The sequence below is a fragment of the Rhinatrema bivittatum genome, chromosome 13 (genome assembly GCF_901001135.1).
Source record: "Rhinatrema bivittatum chromosome 13, aRhiBiv1.1, whole genome shotgun sequence".
Taxonomy (NCBI): Eukaryota; Metazoa; Chordata; class Amphibia; order Gymnophiona; family Rhinatrematidae; genus Rhinatrema; species Rhinatrema bivittatum.
In genome coordinates this window covers 23,448,553-23,467,503 of record NC_042627.1, presented here as the reverse complement: position 1 = coordinate 23,467,503, position 18,951 = coordinate 23,448,553, and the positions used below count along the sequence as shown (strand labels likewise).

At 47.1% G+C, this 18,951-nt stretch overlaps 1 protein-coding gene across 2 annotated transcripts in view; it reads left to right on the top strand.

The window, feature by feature from the left end:
* Positions 1-18,951, top strand: part of SORD (sorbitol dehydrogenase) — a 59,886-nt gene that overhangs the window by 26,563 nt on the left and 14,372 nt on the right. For both annotated transcript variants that reach the window (XM_029575147.1, XM_029575145.1), the window contains 3 exons: positions 1,209-1,327; positions 2,032-2,097; positions 2,853-3,028. In XM_029575147.1, the coding sequence (XP_029431007.1) occupies positions 1,209-1,327; positions 2,032-2,097; positions 2,853-3,028 (361 nt within the window). The remainder of the gene's footprint in view (positions 1-1,208; positions 1,328-2,031; positions 2,098-2,852; positions 3,029-18,951) is intronic.

Here is an 18,951-nt window from a genome sequence, read left to right as displayed (position 1 = left end):
GGGAATTAATGTACAAATTGTTATACAGGATATAGAGAGATCCCCTGGTTTTTGCAAAGGATGTGTTTGGACGGGATGTGGAGAAGAGGGATCCTATTTGAACGTCTGGTGGTCCTCTCCGCAGGTCAGAGATTTCTGCGGCAGAGTGGAGAACGAAGTAACAAAAACTGTAGGCATTAGAATGAGCTTTGTGCCTGCGCTTTGCCTGCCAAGTCTGTGGAATGATAGAAACACGGGGGCTTGAAATCGCTACCGTATATAATTTTATTGTGTTGTAAAAGGCCATAAGCTTCCCTGGGAATAACACGCCATAAATGTAAATATAAATAAATACATTCAAGGAGAGGCACTGGCAGGAAAGAGGTAAGGGAGGGGGTGAGAGAGTGCGATTTGTATGTGTAGTTGTGCCAAGAGAATTTATGTGACTATTTTTTAAAAGCAAAATGTATGCGCTTAAGTCCTAAGCCCACGCAGACTCCACCCCCGGAGCGCTTCTGCTCTGTGTGCATAAAGGTACATGTTTACAGCGTGTGTGCACGTTACTTTCTGCGTACATCGGTCGCACAATTTCCTAAAGGGACCATTTCTGGGGGTGAAGCACTATTTTACCTGCAGAAGTGCCTTTGCAAATGATCCTCCCCAAGCGCATGTAGCTTCATGACAACACGCACCTTCACAGGTGTCATGACAACAAGGTCACTTTATGGCATCATGATAAAATATCAGAATGATATTACAGTCAAAGATAAAGTACTACAATTGACAAATAAAACCCATCCTATTCCACTGCCGCCACCTCTGCTGGTGGGAGCTGGGAAACCTTGCCAGCCCTCCTGTGGCCACCACCACATGTGACAAAAAAACTCCCCACATCGTTCCTCCAAGGGCTGGATCCGGGCACAGGAAGGAAAGGTATGGGGGACTGGGAAAATGCGCTCTCTGAACTGGATCCAGTCCATGGGCTGTAGTTTGGGGACCCCCTGTTCTGAGGTGTTACTTTCCATGCTGTTATTACCCACTTACAAGTAGCAACAGTGTTATCAGTAGAGCAAATGGAGGAGATAGTACACCAGAGTACTTGTGAATCACGAGTTGTACGCTGCTACCCAAACGTTACGGACTGAAATCTTTGACAGCAAAGCTCTCCCTTTCTCTCCCCCTGTTTTAATGAAGTTTTGTACTACAGGACGCATCTCTTTTCATTCCAGACTTCCTGACAATGTGACCTTTGAGGAAGGGGCACTAATTGAGCCACTCTCTGTTGGAATCCACGCTTGCAGGAGGGCAGGCATTACCCTGGGCAGCAAGGTTTTCATCTGTGGAGCAGGTACGTAGACCAATGCAGCACAGGAACCAGCAAGTTTGTGTACCCAGTCCTAGGTATCAATTGGCATCATCCTCTCCCATACACAAAGCGTAAGAGTGTACAGTTTGCCAGTGTTTTGCGTGCAAGACATGCCAGGAAGGAAACAGTCTAGGCAGATGGATCTCCATTGTAAGAAGTAGTCTTTCTGAATTGGTTTTGATTCTAGTGAACGTTGAGCACCTTGATTAACCTGTTATTGGGTGTCGAATCATTGCCATGAGGAACCCTTCTGTTTTATGGTGGTGTGTTGCTGTTAGAAAGTTATAGCATTTTTGGAATATGGTAATTTCTTGGGTGGTTTTTTTTTTTTTTTTGCTGCTAGGTCTTTCCTTGGATTAATAGCATAAATCAGGGCTTTTTATTTAACCCGGCTCTCAAGTACCCCCTAGCCAGTTGTTTTTTCTGGATACCCTCCACAATGAATATGGATGAGCGAGATTTGCATGCACTGCCTCCATTGTATGGCAATCTATCTCATGCATATTCATTGCTGATATCCTGAAAACCCAGCCGGCTAGAGGGATATTCGAGGACCGGGTTGAAAATCTCGGGTATACACTATCATGCTGCCTGTCAAACATTTCGGACACTGTACTTTCTGCAGCAATACTGAACATGTATAAATATGTCCTGTTTCATTGCTCTCTCCCGGTTTTTTTTTTCAGGCCCCATTGGTTTGGTTACCTTACTTGTGGCCAAGATGATGGGCGCATCACAGATAGTAATAAGTGGTAAGATTCTCTGTAAAATCTGTTTCTGTTAAGTGAAGGCAGATTACTAGCAGCCGGTTTGTTCAGGAGGAAACTGGATTCTGTGCAGGTTGTGGGACCAACATAGCTATGACCCAAGGATTGCGTTGCACCTGAGCCCTTTAAACCAGAGAGGGCCCCTGCACAAGGATCTTTGAATCATTCGTAGGTTGGTCTAATGAAAGGTTTCATGAGCTGCAAAGTATCTTGAAAGTAAAAGTGCACAATTCCAGTGACTGTTTTGCAAGCCGCTTTGAAAAAGCTCAATAATTGCCCTGGTACATGCACAAAATAACTTGCAAAAAGTGGCCCCCTGCTCTTCTGAGGATGTAACTTGTGTGGTTAACTTACGCACAGACTTCTGAAGATCAAATCCAACTCTGCCCTCCAGGCCACCTCTCCTCGGTGCACGTGAAAGTTCGTGTGAAACTGGGTTCCAGGCATATTTTACGCACTCCGAGCCCCGGGAGATTTTATAACGGCAATTTGCCCGCATAAAATCGTATTTTATGCACATAAATGGCTTTGAAAATTGGGATCTAAATGGGTTTTTATGAACACTAAAACAAAATGACATAAAAGAAAACACCCCCCCCCCCCCCCAAAATAAAACAAAATAAATGAACATTTGTTGCCTGCCCGCCCCTGTTATCTCCACTGAAGCAAAACTTGGCTAGGTCTCCCTCTGAGGCACTTGCTATATTTTCATTACCAGTTTTGCTGCCATTTTTCTTAAGACTTATCCACCTGCCGCTTGGAGAAGGCCAAGGAACTGGGGGCTGACTTCACTCTCCAGATCATCAAGGAGAGCCCCAAGGAGGTTGCTGAGAAGGTAGAAGGCGTGCTCGGCTGCATGCCGGAGGTTAGCATTGAGTGCACTGGCGTGGAGTCGTGTATCCAGGCTGGCATATATGTGAGTATTGTCAGGTAATATCAGGGGGGCTGCCGTTTTCGTTCTCTGTCGTTTCATTACAATGAAATGTATTTTCCTGGGAAAATACTGGGTGTGAGCAGCACATGCAGATCTCTTGGTATCCTATTTGTAAAAGAAAAGCTTCTGCACTCAGTTGAGCTGTGTACTTTGTCCAGCCAGTTACACACAGCTTTTCACTTTAGTGCACAATTGATCTAAAGCCAGCACAGGCAGAACTAAGCTCACCATAATGATACCCTTTACAGTGAAATATGGGGATGTTAGGAGACATTTTCACTTGGATACGTTAGATGTTCAGTGAGAAGGAGCATGCCTTCTGAAGCACTAACTAATGGCTCTACTAGGATGTAATTAAAAAAATTAAATGTTAGGATAATTGTGGTTATTAATTTTGGCTTTCCATTTTTAGTTAATGTTTTCCTTACCTTCTTGTTTGTTTACTTAGCGACATTCTCACACTGTCAGGTCAGCGTTTCTCTACTATCCAAATTCAAACATTTGACTTATAAGCATTTCTGAAAAGCCCATAAAAGAGAAAAACAAGCAACCTGCCTGTGTTAACAAAAACATTAATTTAAAATATGCAATGTAGAGTATGAATAAATTACACCAACTTAAAAAATACAAGTACTCGTTTAATAAAAGTTTATAAGGGCAATATTTATAGAAGTTTACACAGGTAAATGCATTTTTACTCGTATAAAAATACAAAAACATTTGAAAATTGCCTCCCGTCCATATAAAGAATGGGCGGAGGTAGGTGATGGGAAGAAAAGTAAGCGTGGTGATTGTATTTTCAAATCGCTGTGCTTGCTTTCTGGCATGTACTTTCCACCTGCTTCCATGTGGGCATTGCTTGAATTTTCAAAGGGAAACTCTACAGAGAATTTCCCTTTGAAAATTCACTTGCTGGCAGAGCTTTAACTACCCTGTGGTCAATATGGCCTGGACCACAGGTACCACTGCCAAAAGAGTACCCTGACACTGCTGCCTCTCTAGCCCAGAGGGGGAAAATCAGCAGGAGTGGAGGGGCTGGATTAGGGAGCAGAGGAGCTTTTGTTTGGTCTGTTCTACTGTAACCACCTCAAATTCTTTCCTTCCCCCTCCTGTTCACTGCAAGACAGGAGTGGAGGGGCTGGATTAGGGAGCAGTGTGGCTCTTTTCTCCTCTGCTCTATCTGCTCCAGCCTCTGTTTCACTCAGCCCCTGGCCTGCAGGCTGCCAGGTAGGGGACAGGAAGGAGCAAGAAGCAGAGGGCTTTTCTTTGCTGAGTGGACTTCCTTGCACAAGCCCTATGTGCCTATGGCTAGGGAAGGGGAACGTGCTAGGGACAGTCCTGGGGCCAGAGAAACGTGAGCATGCTGGGGTATGGCTTGGGGATAGAGGGGAGAGTACTAGGGTCATCCCTAGAGGTGGAGGAAGTTAGAGAATTTGTATACAGAGAGTGGGGGTGAGGGGTAGAAGAGAAAAACTTGTTGCGGACAGCACCTCTTCCAATCCACACGGAATCTCAGGCTGGCGACACCTCAAAGGTTCCCAGGTATGGCGTTTGCAGACAGGTGAGAGGGAGGGTTTGCGTCTTCAAACTGCATACAAATACCGTGCGCTGGAAAAGTAACCAAGCCTGGCAGTGTCATCAGAAGTGGAGCAAGAGCTAATGACATTCATAAAAAGAAAAAAAAAAAAAAAAAGTTTGGGTTAGAGAAGTAACCAGGTGAGAAGAGGCGGCGTTGCATTGAGAAGAATTGTTGGACTTGTGGCAAACAGAAAAATCTAGTGAAAGATGAAGCAGTGGAAAGTGGGTAAGCCAGGTACTGGGGGACAGGAGCCTGTGTTGTGTGAAAGGCTTTAGCTAACAGGAGCCCCGGGCTCTGCAGGGAGGCCTTAGTATGGCTATAAAGGCTGTGAGTGTGCTTTTAGTAGGGATCTGTGCTGCATTACAATATGCCTGGTAGTGGAGGGAGTTTGCTTTGATGTTAATGAGATATAGAACCCACCGGCTGAATTTTAAAATGGCCACACGCGCGCAGCACGCTTTTTCAGAAGGGCCCGGCCACGCGTGTAAGTGACGATACGTGCACAGTTGCCGGGCCCTGAAAAGGGCAGGCCGGGGGCGTGGTCTGGGCGGGACGGAGGCCGGCTAGGACAGCAACCATTAGCCGCTGTCCCGGGGAAGCGCGCGCCAGCAGTCGGCCGGCGTGCACAAACTACTTCTGCTCCAGGGGAGCAGAAAGTAGTGAAACAAAAAAAATGTAAGTTTCTGGGATGGGTTAAGTGGGCGGGGAGGACAGGGGAAGAGGGAGGGCTTTTAGGTAGTGGGGGAGGGAAGTTTCCTCCCAGTCTGCTCCTTAATTGGAGCGGATTGGGAGGGAATGGGGGAAGGCCCGATTTTGTTGCCAAGTGTAATCTATTAAAATCCCACCCCCCTCGTGCGCTGCCCACACGTGCACGCGCAGATTTTAAAATCCGGCACGCATGTGCGCGCTGCCCATGGATTTTATAAGCGCGCATGTTATAAAATCCGCACGCACCTTTTAATATCTACCTCTAATATAATAAATATCACATAATTCAATAGAAGCAAAAAAGGCAAGACATCATCATGGTTTAAAGGCACACACTCCATTTTCAACCCCTACTGGTTAAAAAATGTAGAGATTACTAATCAGTTGGGTAGAGGTTAGTTTTAGTAGAGGTTAAGGATCACATCCATATAAAGCTAAAAGTCACATTTTTGGGACCAAGGTCACACTTGTGACTACTTATAGGATATAAATAATAATAGTGTTGTGTTTTAAATTAAAAAAAAAACCCCAAACCCTTAATGGAGTCTCCCAGCTCATGGTGTCTTGTGTTGTGTTCAGGGTGAGGGGGCACTTTTTCACCTGGCCATATGGGTCAGACTATCTGTCTGAGGCCCTGCTTGCCCGTGGACCTGCGAGCTGCTCACAGGCTTTCAAACTTGCCTTCCCCATATATTAAAACAGCAGGGAACCCATGTGGGCTCTGGGTATTTGCTTTAGTTTCTTTTTCCCACTTGTTGCAATTCGTTAGATCTCTGTGCGCATGTGTAACCGCTCTCCCTTGCTTGATTTCGAGCAGAATGTTATGCGGTGACTGATCTCACGAGGGTCCAGCTCCTGGGGGGAGGGGAAGGCGTGGGGCACGCACCAACATTCCGCGGGCCCCTGCCCGCCGCCCAGAGTGAAGCACTGGGGGGTTTTGGGGGGGAGGTGCTGTTCTCCAGAACTACTGACCTGAATGTTTCAGGTTTCCGAATTCATCCAAGGCATCCCTGTTTTCTGCCAGCATGCCAAATATAGTGATAGTTTACCCCTTCTTTGGAGAGTTTTTTTTTGCGCCCAGATTGACAAGACAGATGGACAGACATGAACTCCTTTTGTATAATGGCTTTCCAACATTTAGGCGGTTAGAAAGCATAAAACTGGGTTAAAACCCATAACTTATTTTTGGGACTTTGGTTTGCATAAGTGGTGCTGTATTGTTCAAGCATTTTGTCATATGAAATTAATTTTTAAACTGTAGAATGCCAGAGTAATTGCTCAGGGCAGGAGTTAATTTTGGCGAGTAAAAATGCATGCGTCCAGTGCACATTTTTTTTTGCATCAGGGGGAATAGATAATAGCCCCATCAACATGCATTTACATGTGATGAGTGCTATTACCTACGCGTGCGATTGGATGCGCGTTTTGGACATGCAAACCCCCGTTGTGCATTGGGGGTTATGAGTGCGTGTTGAGACTTGCGCTGTGGCCAGTGCACGGTACTGAATCGGCCTGTAGGATTGTAGATTAACATTCTACTTGTGGCCATTTTGCCTTACACATTTAAGTATCTGCACCCATGTTAATAATCCTTAGGCAAGCAAATCGCAGAGAGGCTACCCACCACACTAATATTACAAACGGAGCTTTAATTTTAATAATTCCTGGGCTGCATTCTACAGGGCCCTCCAGGTTACAGCCCAGTACTGCACTTGTACAATGAGAATATTCCTAGCCCACATAAGCATGCTAAATAAATGCTGGCTGTGATGCACACTTAGAAGAAGAGTAGCCCAGTGGTTAGAAGAGGGCTGAGAACTAGGGAAGCCAGGGCTGAAATCCTGCTTCTCCTCCTTCTCCTTGGCAGCTTGGGCACGTCCCGTCACTTTTCATTGCTTCAGGTGCGAACATCGGGTCTGATTTATGAAGCATTTTCCCCACAGACCCAGAGTGGAAGAAAAGGCTTATTAAATGACCCTTTAGATTTTAAGCCCTCTGGGGCAGAGAAGTACATTCTGTACCTACATTTGTAACTTGCCTCGAGCTTGGCTTTAGAAAGGTGATTAAAAAAAATCCAAGTTCAAAAAAGCCTGGAATAAATACAGAGGATCCCTAAATGGAAAAAAGTAAAGGGGAAGCCAGAGATCAGCTGGGGGACTATGGCTATGCCGCAGGAATGAAACTGGGCAGACTAAATGTGATGTAATGTCCTTTCAGTTTGCTCACACTCTTCTCCAGTCCTTAGCTGACATTTTTCATGTTTCCAAACTTCCTCTGTATCCTTTTCAAATCTGTACACTGCATTCCAGGAACTGACAGACCAAAAGTAATGAAAGGGAGCCCAGAGTGACTTACAGGGACTCCTTTGCTGTGAATAGTTCCCTTGATAGATGCCAAATCCTCTAGTGCCTTGGCAGCTGCTGGCTGGTTTTCCAGCAATAGTGTTAATTACTTCGTCTGCAGACTCTTTCGCAGCAGAATAGGATCCCTGTGCTCAGGTCTCAGGTACAGCAGGACGTGTAGAAAGTTGGATGTGCTTTTTATTCAGTGTTCAATTTATTTCTTGCTTTGCACTAGAGACTCTAAGCAAGTTACACTGTCTCTAGAGCAAAGTAAAAGTACAACCAACAGCTAATTAAGGAATGGCTTACTGACAAGAAGCTGGTCCTGAATATTGCAAAGACTGAAATTCTAATTCCGAGCTGCTTTCCTCCTCCTGATGTCCCTAAAACTTTTTCCTTTGATAGCTTTGAGGTACAGATTTCAAATATAACTTAAGGATCTTTTTTTTGATATGCCCTATATATTCTCAGGCTAAAAATGTTATAAAGAATGCTTTCCTTAAGCTGCATTTGTTTGTTTCTTGCTGCTTGAATGTTTCGGATCTGTTTTGCATGCGTTGGTCATGTCTTACCTGGATTATACTGAGCAACAAAATAAGCAGGCTCCTTTTCATATACAATATATAGAAACAAATAAACAAGGTGCATATATAAGCCATAACCTATGTAGTGAACATGGTGTTGGAGTTGTATAATGTGCTGCAAATAAGCCACTGCCTGTTGCTGCACAATGGGCCTCAAGCAGAATCAGACAGGAGCACTTAGTCTCAACTTATCTACCAGTTCAAAACAACCTATTAATGCTTAATAAAAAAAACCTCTGAGATTTTGTATTTTGACATAAAAAAAAAACCAGGGAGGATAACTTTAAAAGACCTGCCCAAGCTCCTATATGCGCATGTATATCTTGACATATATCAGGTCTATCCCAAAATGTTATAACCCACATGTATTTGATATGCATGTATTGTTGTATTTACTAATGAGACTGTACGGAGTGCAGTGTGTCTGGTGCAGGAAATGGCTCTGTGCAGTCAGCGTTGGACGTGCAAGTCTGCCATAAACAGTTCATCTGACACATACCTTGGCGTGACATTTATTATAATCACAGCCTGGGCTCTCCCTTGATCTCCCTGGTATTGTAAACACTCTCGTAACCTACATTTGATGCAGAATTTCCTATTACTACTCTGTAAAGATTAGTTAAACTCTGTACTGTGACGCACTTCCTTGTGTCCCACTTACAGGGGATTATAGCTGTAATTCTCTTTAATTGACATGAGGGTTGTATAGCATTTTGGTCAACACTGTAACAGCTATCAAAAAAACAAATGCACACAAATCTCCTCCGAACAAGAATTAGCTAGGAAGAAGGAATGTTGTTTACCAATTTGTTTTTACAGAGGAATTTTTATCCTGCTACCGCTGCTAAATAGAGACAATTATGCTGGCTGCTGTAAAATTGTATTGAGGACTAGCTTGTGAAACTGGCTTGCAAGGCCATAACATCATTTTCTGAATTTTACATGTAGCTAACAAGAGTAGAGCAGCGTCAGAAAAAGATATTGTACTACATGTGTTTTGTTTGGGACTTTAAAGGTTTTACAGCCCATAAAAGATTCCATAATCCAGTTTGATAATTAAAATTATCGCCTTCTGACTGCACTGCCTGTTTTCAGGTTCATCTTCCTACGCATCTCTCTCCTTTTTTTTTTTATCTGAACCTCCCCAACTCAGCCCTCTTTGCCCCCCCCCCCCCCCCCAATTCTGCCCCCACCCATGCAATGGTCCGTCTACCCCTGTTGCTTCCTCCACCCCGATTTCTTCCTCACTGGCTTTCACCTGCTTTCTATTTACCTCGCCCCTCCCCTCCCCCCCCCCAATATAATTCTTTCCCCCTTCACAGCCTTACTCCCTCATCTCAACTTTTTTGCTGATACGATATTGCTGGACAGGCTGGTCCTGGGCTCGGCTGCTGCAAGGGAATAGTAGCAGCATCTTGTCGTGCTCACGGCCCCTGTGGTGACACCCCCCCCCCCCCCCCCCACTACTGCATCCCGCAGCAGTCGTCCTATCTGAAAAGGAAAGCCCCATGCCAGGGGAGGAGGGACCACTGCAGGGACTCGGTTTAACCACGCTCACTGACTGCTACTGATGCCGCTGGTACAGTGTAGCAGCCGGCGTTTTTTTTTCCGAACTGACACCTGCAGCTCCCCCAGTTCAGGAGAGAGGAGCTGGGATAAAGAGAAGAGGGATTGGGGGAGGGAGGGGGTGAAGGAGGGGGAGCACAGATGAGGGAATAACAGTCTCTTGATGGGGAGGCAGGCAGTCGGTGGCTTGATAACAGTTGTATTGCTTGTTCAAAGGTCCTGCCAGTGGCTGTCCTCTCCTAGCTAAAATTGTCAGAGTGATGCGGAAGTCATCCCATTCCAGCTTCTGTCTGAAGAAGATGCCAAGCACAAAATGTTTGAGATTCTTCAGTTCGTGGAGCCTACTAAGGAGTTCCAGTACATGAGATCCTTGTGGAGTTGCTGATGAGGATTTGGGAACAGTGCCTCTCGCAAATAGGAAGGTGGACGGGGTTTACTTCATCTAAAAGGCTGCCGGATTCAGCAAGTGTCAGCTACCCCACTAATCGGTGGTGGTTGAATCTGCCCTCAAGAGGGCCAAGTATCATCAGACCCACTCCTCAGTACTCCCAGAGAAGGACCACAGAGCGTTGGACGCTCTTGGAAAGAAAGTGTTCTAAAGCACCATGCTTATTGCCCGCATCGCTGCCTACCAGCGCTATATGAGCCAATACTCGGGGGACATCTGGAAGCAGGTGTAGAAGGTAGCTGAGCAGCTGCCTCAACAGCAGCAAGACACCCTCATGCAACTGGTGCTCAAGAGTTTGGAGTGTGGAAAACATGAGGTCCATGCGACATACGATGTTTTCGAAATGTCATAGAGGGTCGCTGCAGTTAGAATCGGGACCCGCAGTCTGGCATGGCTTTGGGCCGCGAAACTCAGACCAGAGGTACAGGAACGACTTGCTGACGTGCCATGCACTGGAGAGAATCTCTTCAGAAATAGAATGAAGAATGCTGTGGCCCAACTCCAGGACCATCATGAAACCCTCCAGCACCTCTCCACTAGCACTCCTGACCCGTCCTCCTCATCCAGAAGGCCATCAAGGCAAGAGGCAAGGAAGTATTTCTTTTGCCAGAGGAAGTAGTATCCTGCACCTCCTCAATCCCATGTATACCATCAGAGCTCCCGTGGCCATTCCAGGCAGCAGAGAGCTCCCAAGCCCCAGCCAGCTCCTCAGTCAACTCCGGGGACGGGGTTTTGACTGGGTCGTAGAGAGTGTAAGCCAGTTGTCCATACCCGGGACAATGGACCCTCCGGTCTGGGGCAGGCTGTGATTCTTTGCGAACCAGTGGCCCAGTGTTAGCTTGGTACCAATTAAACCTATTGGGTGTGCCGCCAAATTGCCCTCTGTGCCCATTTTGTGGGCTGGTAGTGCATCAAGAGGTACTACAGGAGGAGCTCTCCTCCCTCTTAACGGCCAGAACAGCCGAGCCCATACCACCAGGGCAAATAGGGTGGGGATTCTACTCCAGGTACTTCCTGATTCCAAAGAAAACAGGAGGACTCCATCCCATCCTAGACCTGAGGGCCTTGAACAAGTTTCTAAGAAAAGAAAAGTTCAAGATGGTTTCCCTGGGCACCTTGATCCCCCTTTTGTAAGTGCTGTTTCCCCGGTAGTGGGGAAACAGCACTTACAGTATCGGATGTTGCTGTTTGGGCTTACATCCATCCCATGAGTCTTCAAGAAATACCTAGCCATGGTAGCAGCGTACCTCCACAGACTGGGAGCGCATGTTTTCCTGTATCTGGACGATTGACTGGTCAAGACCACTTCTCAGGCAGGGGCCATCTGGTCCATGCGCTTGGCCATCCAGGTGTTGTAGTCACTAGGATTCGTTCTCAACTACCCAAAGTCCCATCTCAGTCCATCACCTTCATCGGAGCCCTGCTAGACACGGCTTAAGCCAAGGCCTTCCTGCCATGCCAGAAGGCTGTTGCTCTAGCGACCATTGCTACAGAGGTGCGACAGAACCAATAGGTATCAGCTTGGCACATGTTGAGACTGTTGGGCCACATGGCCACCACCGTCCATGTCACTCCCTTGGCACGCTTACATATGCACAGAGCCCAATGGACCTAGAGGTCTCAGTGGCAGCAAGCCACTCAGAGCCTCGAGGATTGCATCCGAGTCAACCCGTCACTCTGGGATTCTTTGTCCTGGTGGTAGGTACTTTCCATTCTGGAATGGGGGATTTCCTTTCAGAGTCTTTCCTTTCAGAGTCTCCTGGGGTGGAGAGCTCATATAGATGGGCTCGGTACCCAGGGACTGTGGTCTGCTCAGGAACGTTCTTGTCAAATCAACTTCCTGGAGCTTCGGGTGATCAGGTAACTGCTATGGGCTTTCAGAGATCGGCTGTCCAACAAAATTGTCCTGATCCAGACCGACAACCAAGTAGCTATGAAGTATGTGAAAAAGCAGGGAGGCACAGAATCGTACCTCTTTTGTCTAGATCTGGTCCTGGGCCCTGGACCACGGGATGGTGCTCAGGGCCATGTACCTGGCTGGAACAAAGAACATGTTAGCGGATAAGTTGAATCGAGCCTTCAGACCCCATGAGTGGTCCTTGAACCAGGGGTTAGCAAATTGGATTTTCCATCTCTGGGGGAGCCTAGATGTAGATCTGTTGACGTCCCCCTGCAACCATAAGGTGTCTCAGTTCTGCTCCTTGTCCAGGTCAGACAGCAAACCAGCTTCAGACGCCCTTGCCTGTCACTGGGGTAAGTGTTTTCTGTATGTGTATCCTCCAATTCCCTTAGTGGAGAAGACTCTCTTGAAGCTTTGCGTGGACAGATGGACTGCGATCCATATAGCCCCTCATTGGCCGAGACAGTTCTGGTTTCCACTCCTGTGGGAGTTGTCCATCCAGAAACCTATCAGTCTGGGGACTTCCCTGGATCTCATCATACATGATCAGGGCAGGCTGCAGCATCCCTGGGGAGTTGACCCATAACAGATTGCTACCTCCTTCCCTTACAGGAGCATCCAACAGCAGTTCGCTAACAGATTACTAACGCCGCCCTCTTGGCAGGGTAAGCACTACAGATAGCTAACTCCTCCCTTCTGGAGGAGCAGATCATGCCAGATTGCTAACTCCTCCTCCTTTCAAGAGAAAAGCAGAACAAGATTGCTAAATCTGCCCTCCTGGCGGGGTGAGCGATAACAGATTGCTAACTCCTCCCCTCTGGAGGAGGAGAGCGTATCATGGAGGGAGAAGTGAGGTTTTCCAGGCCCCACAGTGAGGATGACAGGGGTGCCAAGTGGGCAATGAGAGGGAAGGGAAGGAAGAGAGAGGTGAGAGAAGAGGAGGGTAAGTGAAGGGAGGTGAATGAGACGGGAGGTTAATGAGACGGGAGAGAAGAATGGGGAAAGGGGTGAGTGAGAGAAGGGGTGACAGGGAAGAGAAAGGGTGAATGAGAGGGAGAGAACATGAGGAGTGAATGAGAGAGAATGGGGAGGAAATGAAGAATGGCGGAGAGGATAGTGAAACAAAATGGAAAGTGCAAACAAGAACTAGGGCCCTCCTCAAAGACACATATACATGTGCATGCATACACACACACACATTCTCCCTGCCTCACTCTCCTACTCAACCCCACCTATACGCACTCCCACTCTTCCCCCTCACACCCACCATCTCCCCTACCCCACAAATACTCCCACCCTTTCTTCCCACACATGCCAACCCCTAACCCCATACCAACCCTCACCCACCCACACATACACATATTCATGCTCACTATCCTGTCTACATCCACTCTCCCCAACACCCACGCCCCCTGCATCCCCACAAATACATTCCCACACTGACTCTTTCTCTGTCGTTCCTACACAAATGCTCGCAGCCACAACTACTCCTCCCCACTCAAACACACACATGCCCATTCTCCCTACACGTAAACTCCCCCCCAACACACACAGGGGAGTCGGAGGAGGAGGATAAAGTGAACAGTGCAAGAGGGAAAGAGTGCCCCCAACACACACACACACACACACACTCTCCACTTACACCACCATATACCCATCCTCCAACCTACGTATACCTCCGGCTAGCCTCCCAACCCACACCCCGCTGAATCCCACAGAAACCCGTTCCTCCACCCATATCCCTGGAAATGCAGGGACGCACGCATTCAGGCCATGGAGTCGTAAAGCACTCTCTTTGAAGTTGACATGCAATGTTTCTCCTTTTGGGGGCTTTTGCAGTAACAACTCTGCACGCTCGGTTACTGGAACCAAAGGAGGAATGGGGTGAAGAATTCTCAACTCCTTCCCCACCCTTTCCTTTTCTTAGGTCACCAAGCGGCCTGTCAGTGCCCGAGCAGTCAGTCGCCTCGGCCAATCATTCCTCGCATTTTCTGTCTCGGTAGGAACGTGAGGTCGAGTGGAGTGCCCACCGGTGGGGCTGGCAAGAGAAGTGAGCGGCGGCACAGCCCCTAATGTATATAGACATTTTTTTTTATTTGCCTTTTCCTGGGGCCTTCTTAGTTTGTTTAAAGTAGAGGAGTGTGAGATGTGCTAATCTCCCCTTGAAAAGCCTTGGAGAGAGAGGGGAATTTAGCAGTGTGGTAGCAGGAAAAGATAATGTATTTACCCAAAAAAACAAGGAAATTGTTCTTCTAAAGTAGTAACTGGCCATTCTGTACAATTGTTGCTTGCAGTTAGTTACCAGCATGCCAATGTTTCTGATTCTGGAAGGAACATGAATTTTGTTAACTATCAACCCAGAGTTATCGCCTTCCTTTGGGGAGTCGGGGTACAGGGGAAGGGAGGCTTCAAAATGTTAGAAATGTTGGCTGGAGAATTGTTTGCCTTTCTCCGCCTAAGAGGTTGTGAATCTTTAATTTCCCTTACAAGCTTCCCCCACTCCCTTTATTGTCTGAGAAAAGCAGCGATGGTTGCTCAGAAGGAAAAGCTTTCCAGTATTGAGAAATGAAAGTTCAACAAACCTTCCTATTTGACTTAACTTAACGCACGCGAGCCGTGCTTCCGCCATCAGCTCAGTGCAGAATGAGCTATGGATGATGTTGCTGCCTGAATATAAAAACAAACTAACGCTGCAGTCGTTGCTTGCTATATTCACTTTATTCAGGCAAACATCGTCCTTAATTCAAAGTATATGTTTATTTATTTTTAAAGTCTTATATTCCGCAACTTCCAATATATTTTCCAGTGCGGATTACAGGTTATACAACCACAGTTAAAAGCAAACAATATACATAAAAAGACATTTGACATTTATGGCATGAACCATCACTTTAATAAAAGCCTCCGTAAAATAAAAAGCTTTAATCTTCTTTTGAAATGTCTTCAACTCCTTTTCTTCCCTGATCTCAGCAGGAAGAGCTTTCCAGAGAGCAGGTCGTATGAATGAGAATATCTGATCTCGTGTAGATTTTAACCTGCAAGTCTTAAAGATGGAGTAAAAAGAAAATGATATCATATCCGCTCAGCATAAAGAAAATGCAATTAGATGTCCTCATACTAAACTACATTGCTGTGCAAATCCTGTGGTGGTGGTTCTAGGGGAACACTCATGCCTTGTTCTTGAATCTTGCTTGAAATTGTTTTCAACACTCATCGGAAAAGCACCTGTGCAATATGAATCAGTCCATCCAGAGGCACTGAAACTGGCACAATGGGCCCGATAAGCTGGAAACGTGGTGGAAAGTCACCCATGGGGATGGAATTTAACCTATTGAAAATGACCTGACCCTGATCAGGCTGAGCTCGTTTTCATCAGTGGAGCATTGAAAAGTGCTACAAAATCTATTCATTTGCATAGCATTGATCACCTTGCTTACATTTTCAGCTAAGGATATTAAATGTTAATCATTTACATGATCGAAAGGTAAGTAAAGTTTTACCATTTAGACAATGAAATGTTAATATTTACCACCAGGAGCTGAGGCCCTGCTCAAGTTGGCCTGTAGTTGACATCCGGGTTCCCCTTGTCCAGTGGGCTTCATGGGGCTGAGGGTGCTGTTAGCTAGTCTGGGAAGCCATCAGGGAAGGGACTGGGAATGTGTTGGCAAGTCAGGGGATGTGCCCTGCAGGCAGCTTCTCATGCAAAGATTGTTTAAACAACCATTCAAATTTCAGTAGTGAGAAATCTTTTGAGTGTATGAATTAAGAGTAGTAAAACTGTATGGTTTAAATGAATATTAGATTTGTCTGTTTTTTTTTAAATCATAGACATGGATGGTGTTACGCGTGCTGGCCGCGGCAGACCCGTGGCTCGGCCCCATTACCTCTCTCAAGTCTTCCAGTGCCTGGTCCCTCGTCCCTGGCGGTGGTAGGCCGCCGGCTCCGTCCTTGGACCAGCCCTGGTGCCTCCGGTTCAGCTACAGATCCTTGTGCTCCACATCGGGCCTCTCTGCGTGGTTCGCAGAGAGACGCCGCCACTCAGTGCCGCGCCCATCCCTAGGCATGTGCGCATCACTATGTCTTAAGTAGGGCCCGTGGCGGGAACTGAGCCACGGCTCTGGATGATGATGTCAGCGGAGCTCCGGTACTTAAGCCCGGGCTCCACTCCCTCAGATTGCCTTTGCAACAGGTCTCCTCACTGGTCGAGTACTCGTTGCCTCCTAGAGATTCTTCTTGTTCCTGATCCTTGCTGACTCCTGTTCCTGGTTTTCTCGTTCCTGTGTTCCTGATCCTCAACCTATCCTCAGATTGCCTCCTCGGACTTTGACTTCTGCTTTGCCTGACCACGCCATTGACTCTCTCCAAGCCCGGACCTCTGCTTTGCCTGACTACACCATTGACTCTCTCCAAACCTGGACCTCTGCTTTGCCTGACCACGCCATTGACTCTCTCCAAACCTGGACCTCTGCTTTGCCTGATCACACCATTGACTTTTTCCAAGCCTGGACCTCTGCTTTGCCTGACTATGCCATTGTCTCTCTCCAGATCCAGACCTCTGCATTACCTGACTACTCCGTTGCCTCTCTCAAGACCCAGACCTCTGCTTTGCCTGACTACTCCGTTGCCTCTCTCCAGACCCAGACCTCTGCTTTGCCTGATTACGCCATTGCCTCTCTCCAGACCTCTGCATTGCCTGATTACTCCGTTGCCTCTCTCCAGACCCAGACTTCTGCATTGCCTGACTACTCCGTTGCTTCTCTCCAGACCCAGACCTCTGCTTTGCCTGATTACGCCGTTGCCTCTCTCCAGACTCAGACCTCTGCATTGCCTGATTTCTCCGTTGCCTCTCTCCAGACTCAGACCTCTGCTTTGCCTGATTATGCCGTTGCCTCTCTCCAGACCTAGACCTCTGCATTGCCTGACTACTCCGTTACCTCTCTCCAGACCCAGACCTCTGCTTTGCCTGACGCTGTTGCCTCTCTCCAGACCCAGACCTCTGCATTGCCTGATTACTCCAAGGCCTCTCTCCAGACCCAGACCTCTGCATTGCCTGACTACTCCGTTGCCTCTCTCCAGACCCAGACCTCTGCATTGCCTGACTACTCCGTTTCCTCTCTCCAGACTCAGACCTCTGCTTTGCCTGATTATGCCGTTGCCTCTCTCCAGACCTAGACCTCTGCGTTGCCTGATTATTCTGTTGCCTCTCTCCAGACCCAGACCTCTGCATTGCCTGACTACTCCGTTGCCTCTCTCCAGACCCAGACCTCTGCATTGCCTGACTACTCCGTTGCCTCTCTCCAGACCCAGACCTCTGCTTTGCCGGATTACGCCGTTGCCTCTCTCTGGACCCAGACCTCTGCTTTGCCTGATTATGCCGTTGCCTCTCTCCGGACCCAGACCTTTGCATTGCCTGATTACTCCGTTGCCTCTCTCCAGACCCAGACCTCTGCATTGCCTGACTACTCTGTTGCCTCTCTCCAGACCCAGACCTCTGCATTGCCCAACTATGCTCTTGACTTTCTCCTCATCCAGACCTCAGCCTTACTTGTCACTGCTTCCAGATTGCCACCGGTCCCGACTCTTGCTTGCCCTACGACGCCTCTTCAGTCTATGTCCTGGACCTGGCCTATTCAGGCTTTGGCCTGATCTTGCTCGGGCGCTCCCTGTCTGACTTTGGTTCTACGGACTCCACCTCGTCCAGTATAGACTTTTTCTCTCCTCTGTTGCTGCCTTTGGGCTGACCTCGATCCTTCCATCGATGATGACATACGGAGTCCCACTTAAGTCCAGCCAGCCCCAGTACCCAAAGGCTCAACCCGCAGGGAACGAGGGCTGGTATTGGTGAAGCCTGCTGACGGTGGGGACCCATAGGATCCCTCCTACAGGTTGCGTCAACCCCACCTCGGCCCAAGGGTCCACCTCCGGCGCAACAGATGGAGCTTTAGTGTGATGCATCTAAAGCCTTTTCTGATTTATTCTTATTTATTTATCTATTGGTTTCCGATATTCACTTTTTACCATGAATGGCCTCAAAGCTTATTACAATAAATTTAAAGTAGGTTACTATAGTGTTAAATCAACAATATTGGTTGAGGGCCTTATATATTTAATGTCAGATTCATAGTTAGATGCTCACTGTATAATGAGAGACAATATGGTTATGGATATGGATGTGATTACAATTGCTGGAAGTGTGTTGTATAAGTGTGGTAGAATGGGGCTGGTATAAGACTGAGCCACACCGGAAAACAGTTCAGATAAGTTCTTTATGACTGATATGCCCAAACAAACTTAGTCATGTAAGTCTAGTCAGCAAACAGACCGAAACAAAAATACAGCTTCTCAGTAACAACGTAAACATGGTCACTAAGGAACTAAGAAGGAAAAATAGTTGCTAGCGATCATTTCTCGGAAGCATAGAGCGTGCGCCTGTGGCAGTTCAGGAACTTGCCAGCATCTCTTTCAATTGCGGACCTATTTATAGCTAACTCACATTAACATACATTTTTAGTCATAGGCCCCCAATGAGCCCTCTCCCCCGTTAGATCCGAGTTAAGTGCGGAACTAAGTTTCTAAGTTTGAAGTTATTTATATCCTCATACCAGGTTAATGTATTTACCGGGATTACCCTTGTTATGTCACTCTATTTCTATCCTTTCTATACATTTCTATACAATTTGTATATGCAATTTTTCCTAGATTTGGTTCGATGATAACTTGTTATATGTAACTTTCCCATGGTTTGGTTCAATGTAAACCGGTGTGATAAGAATCTTCG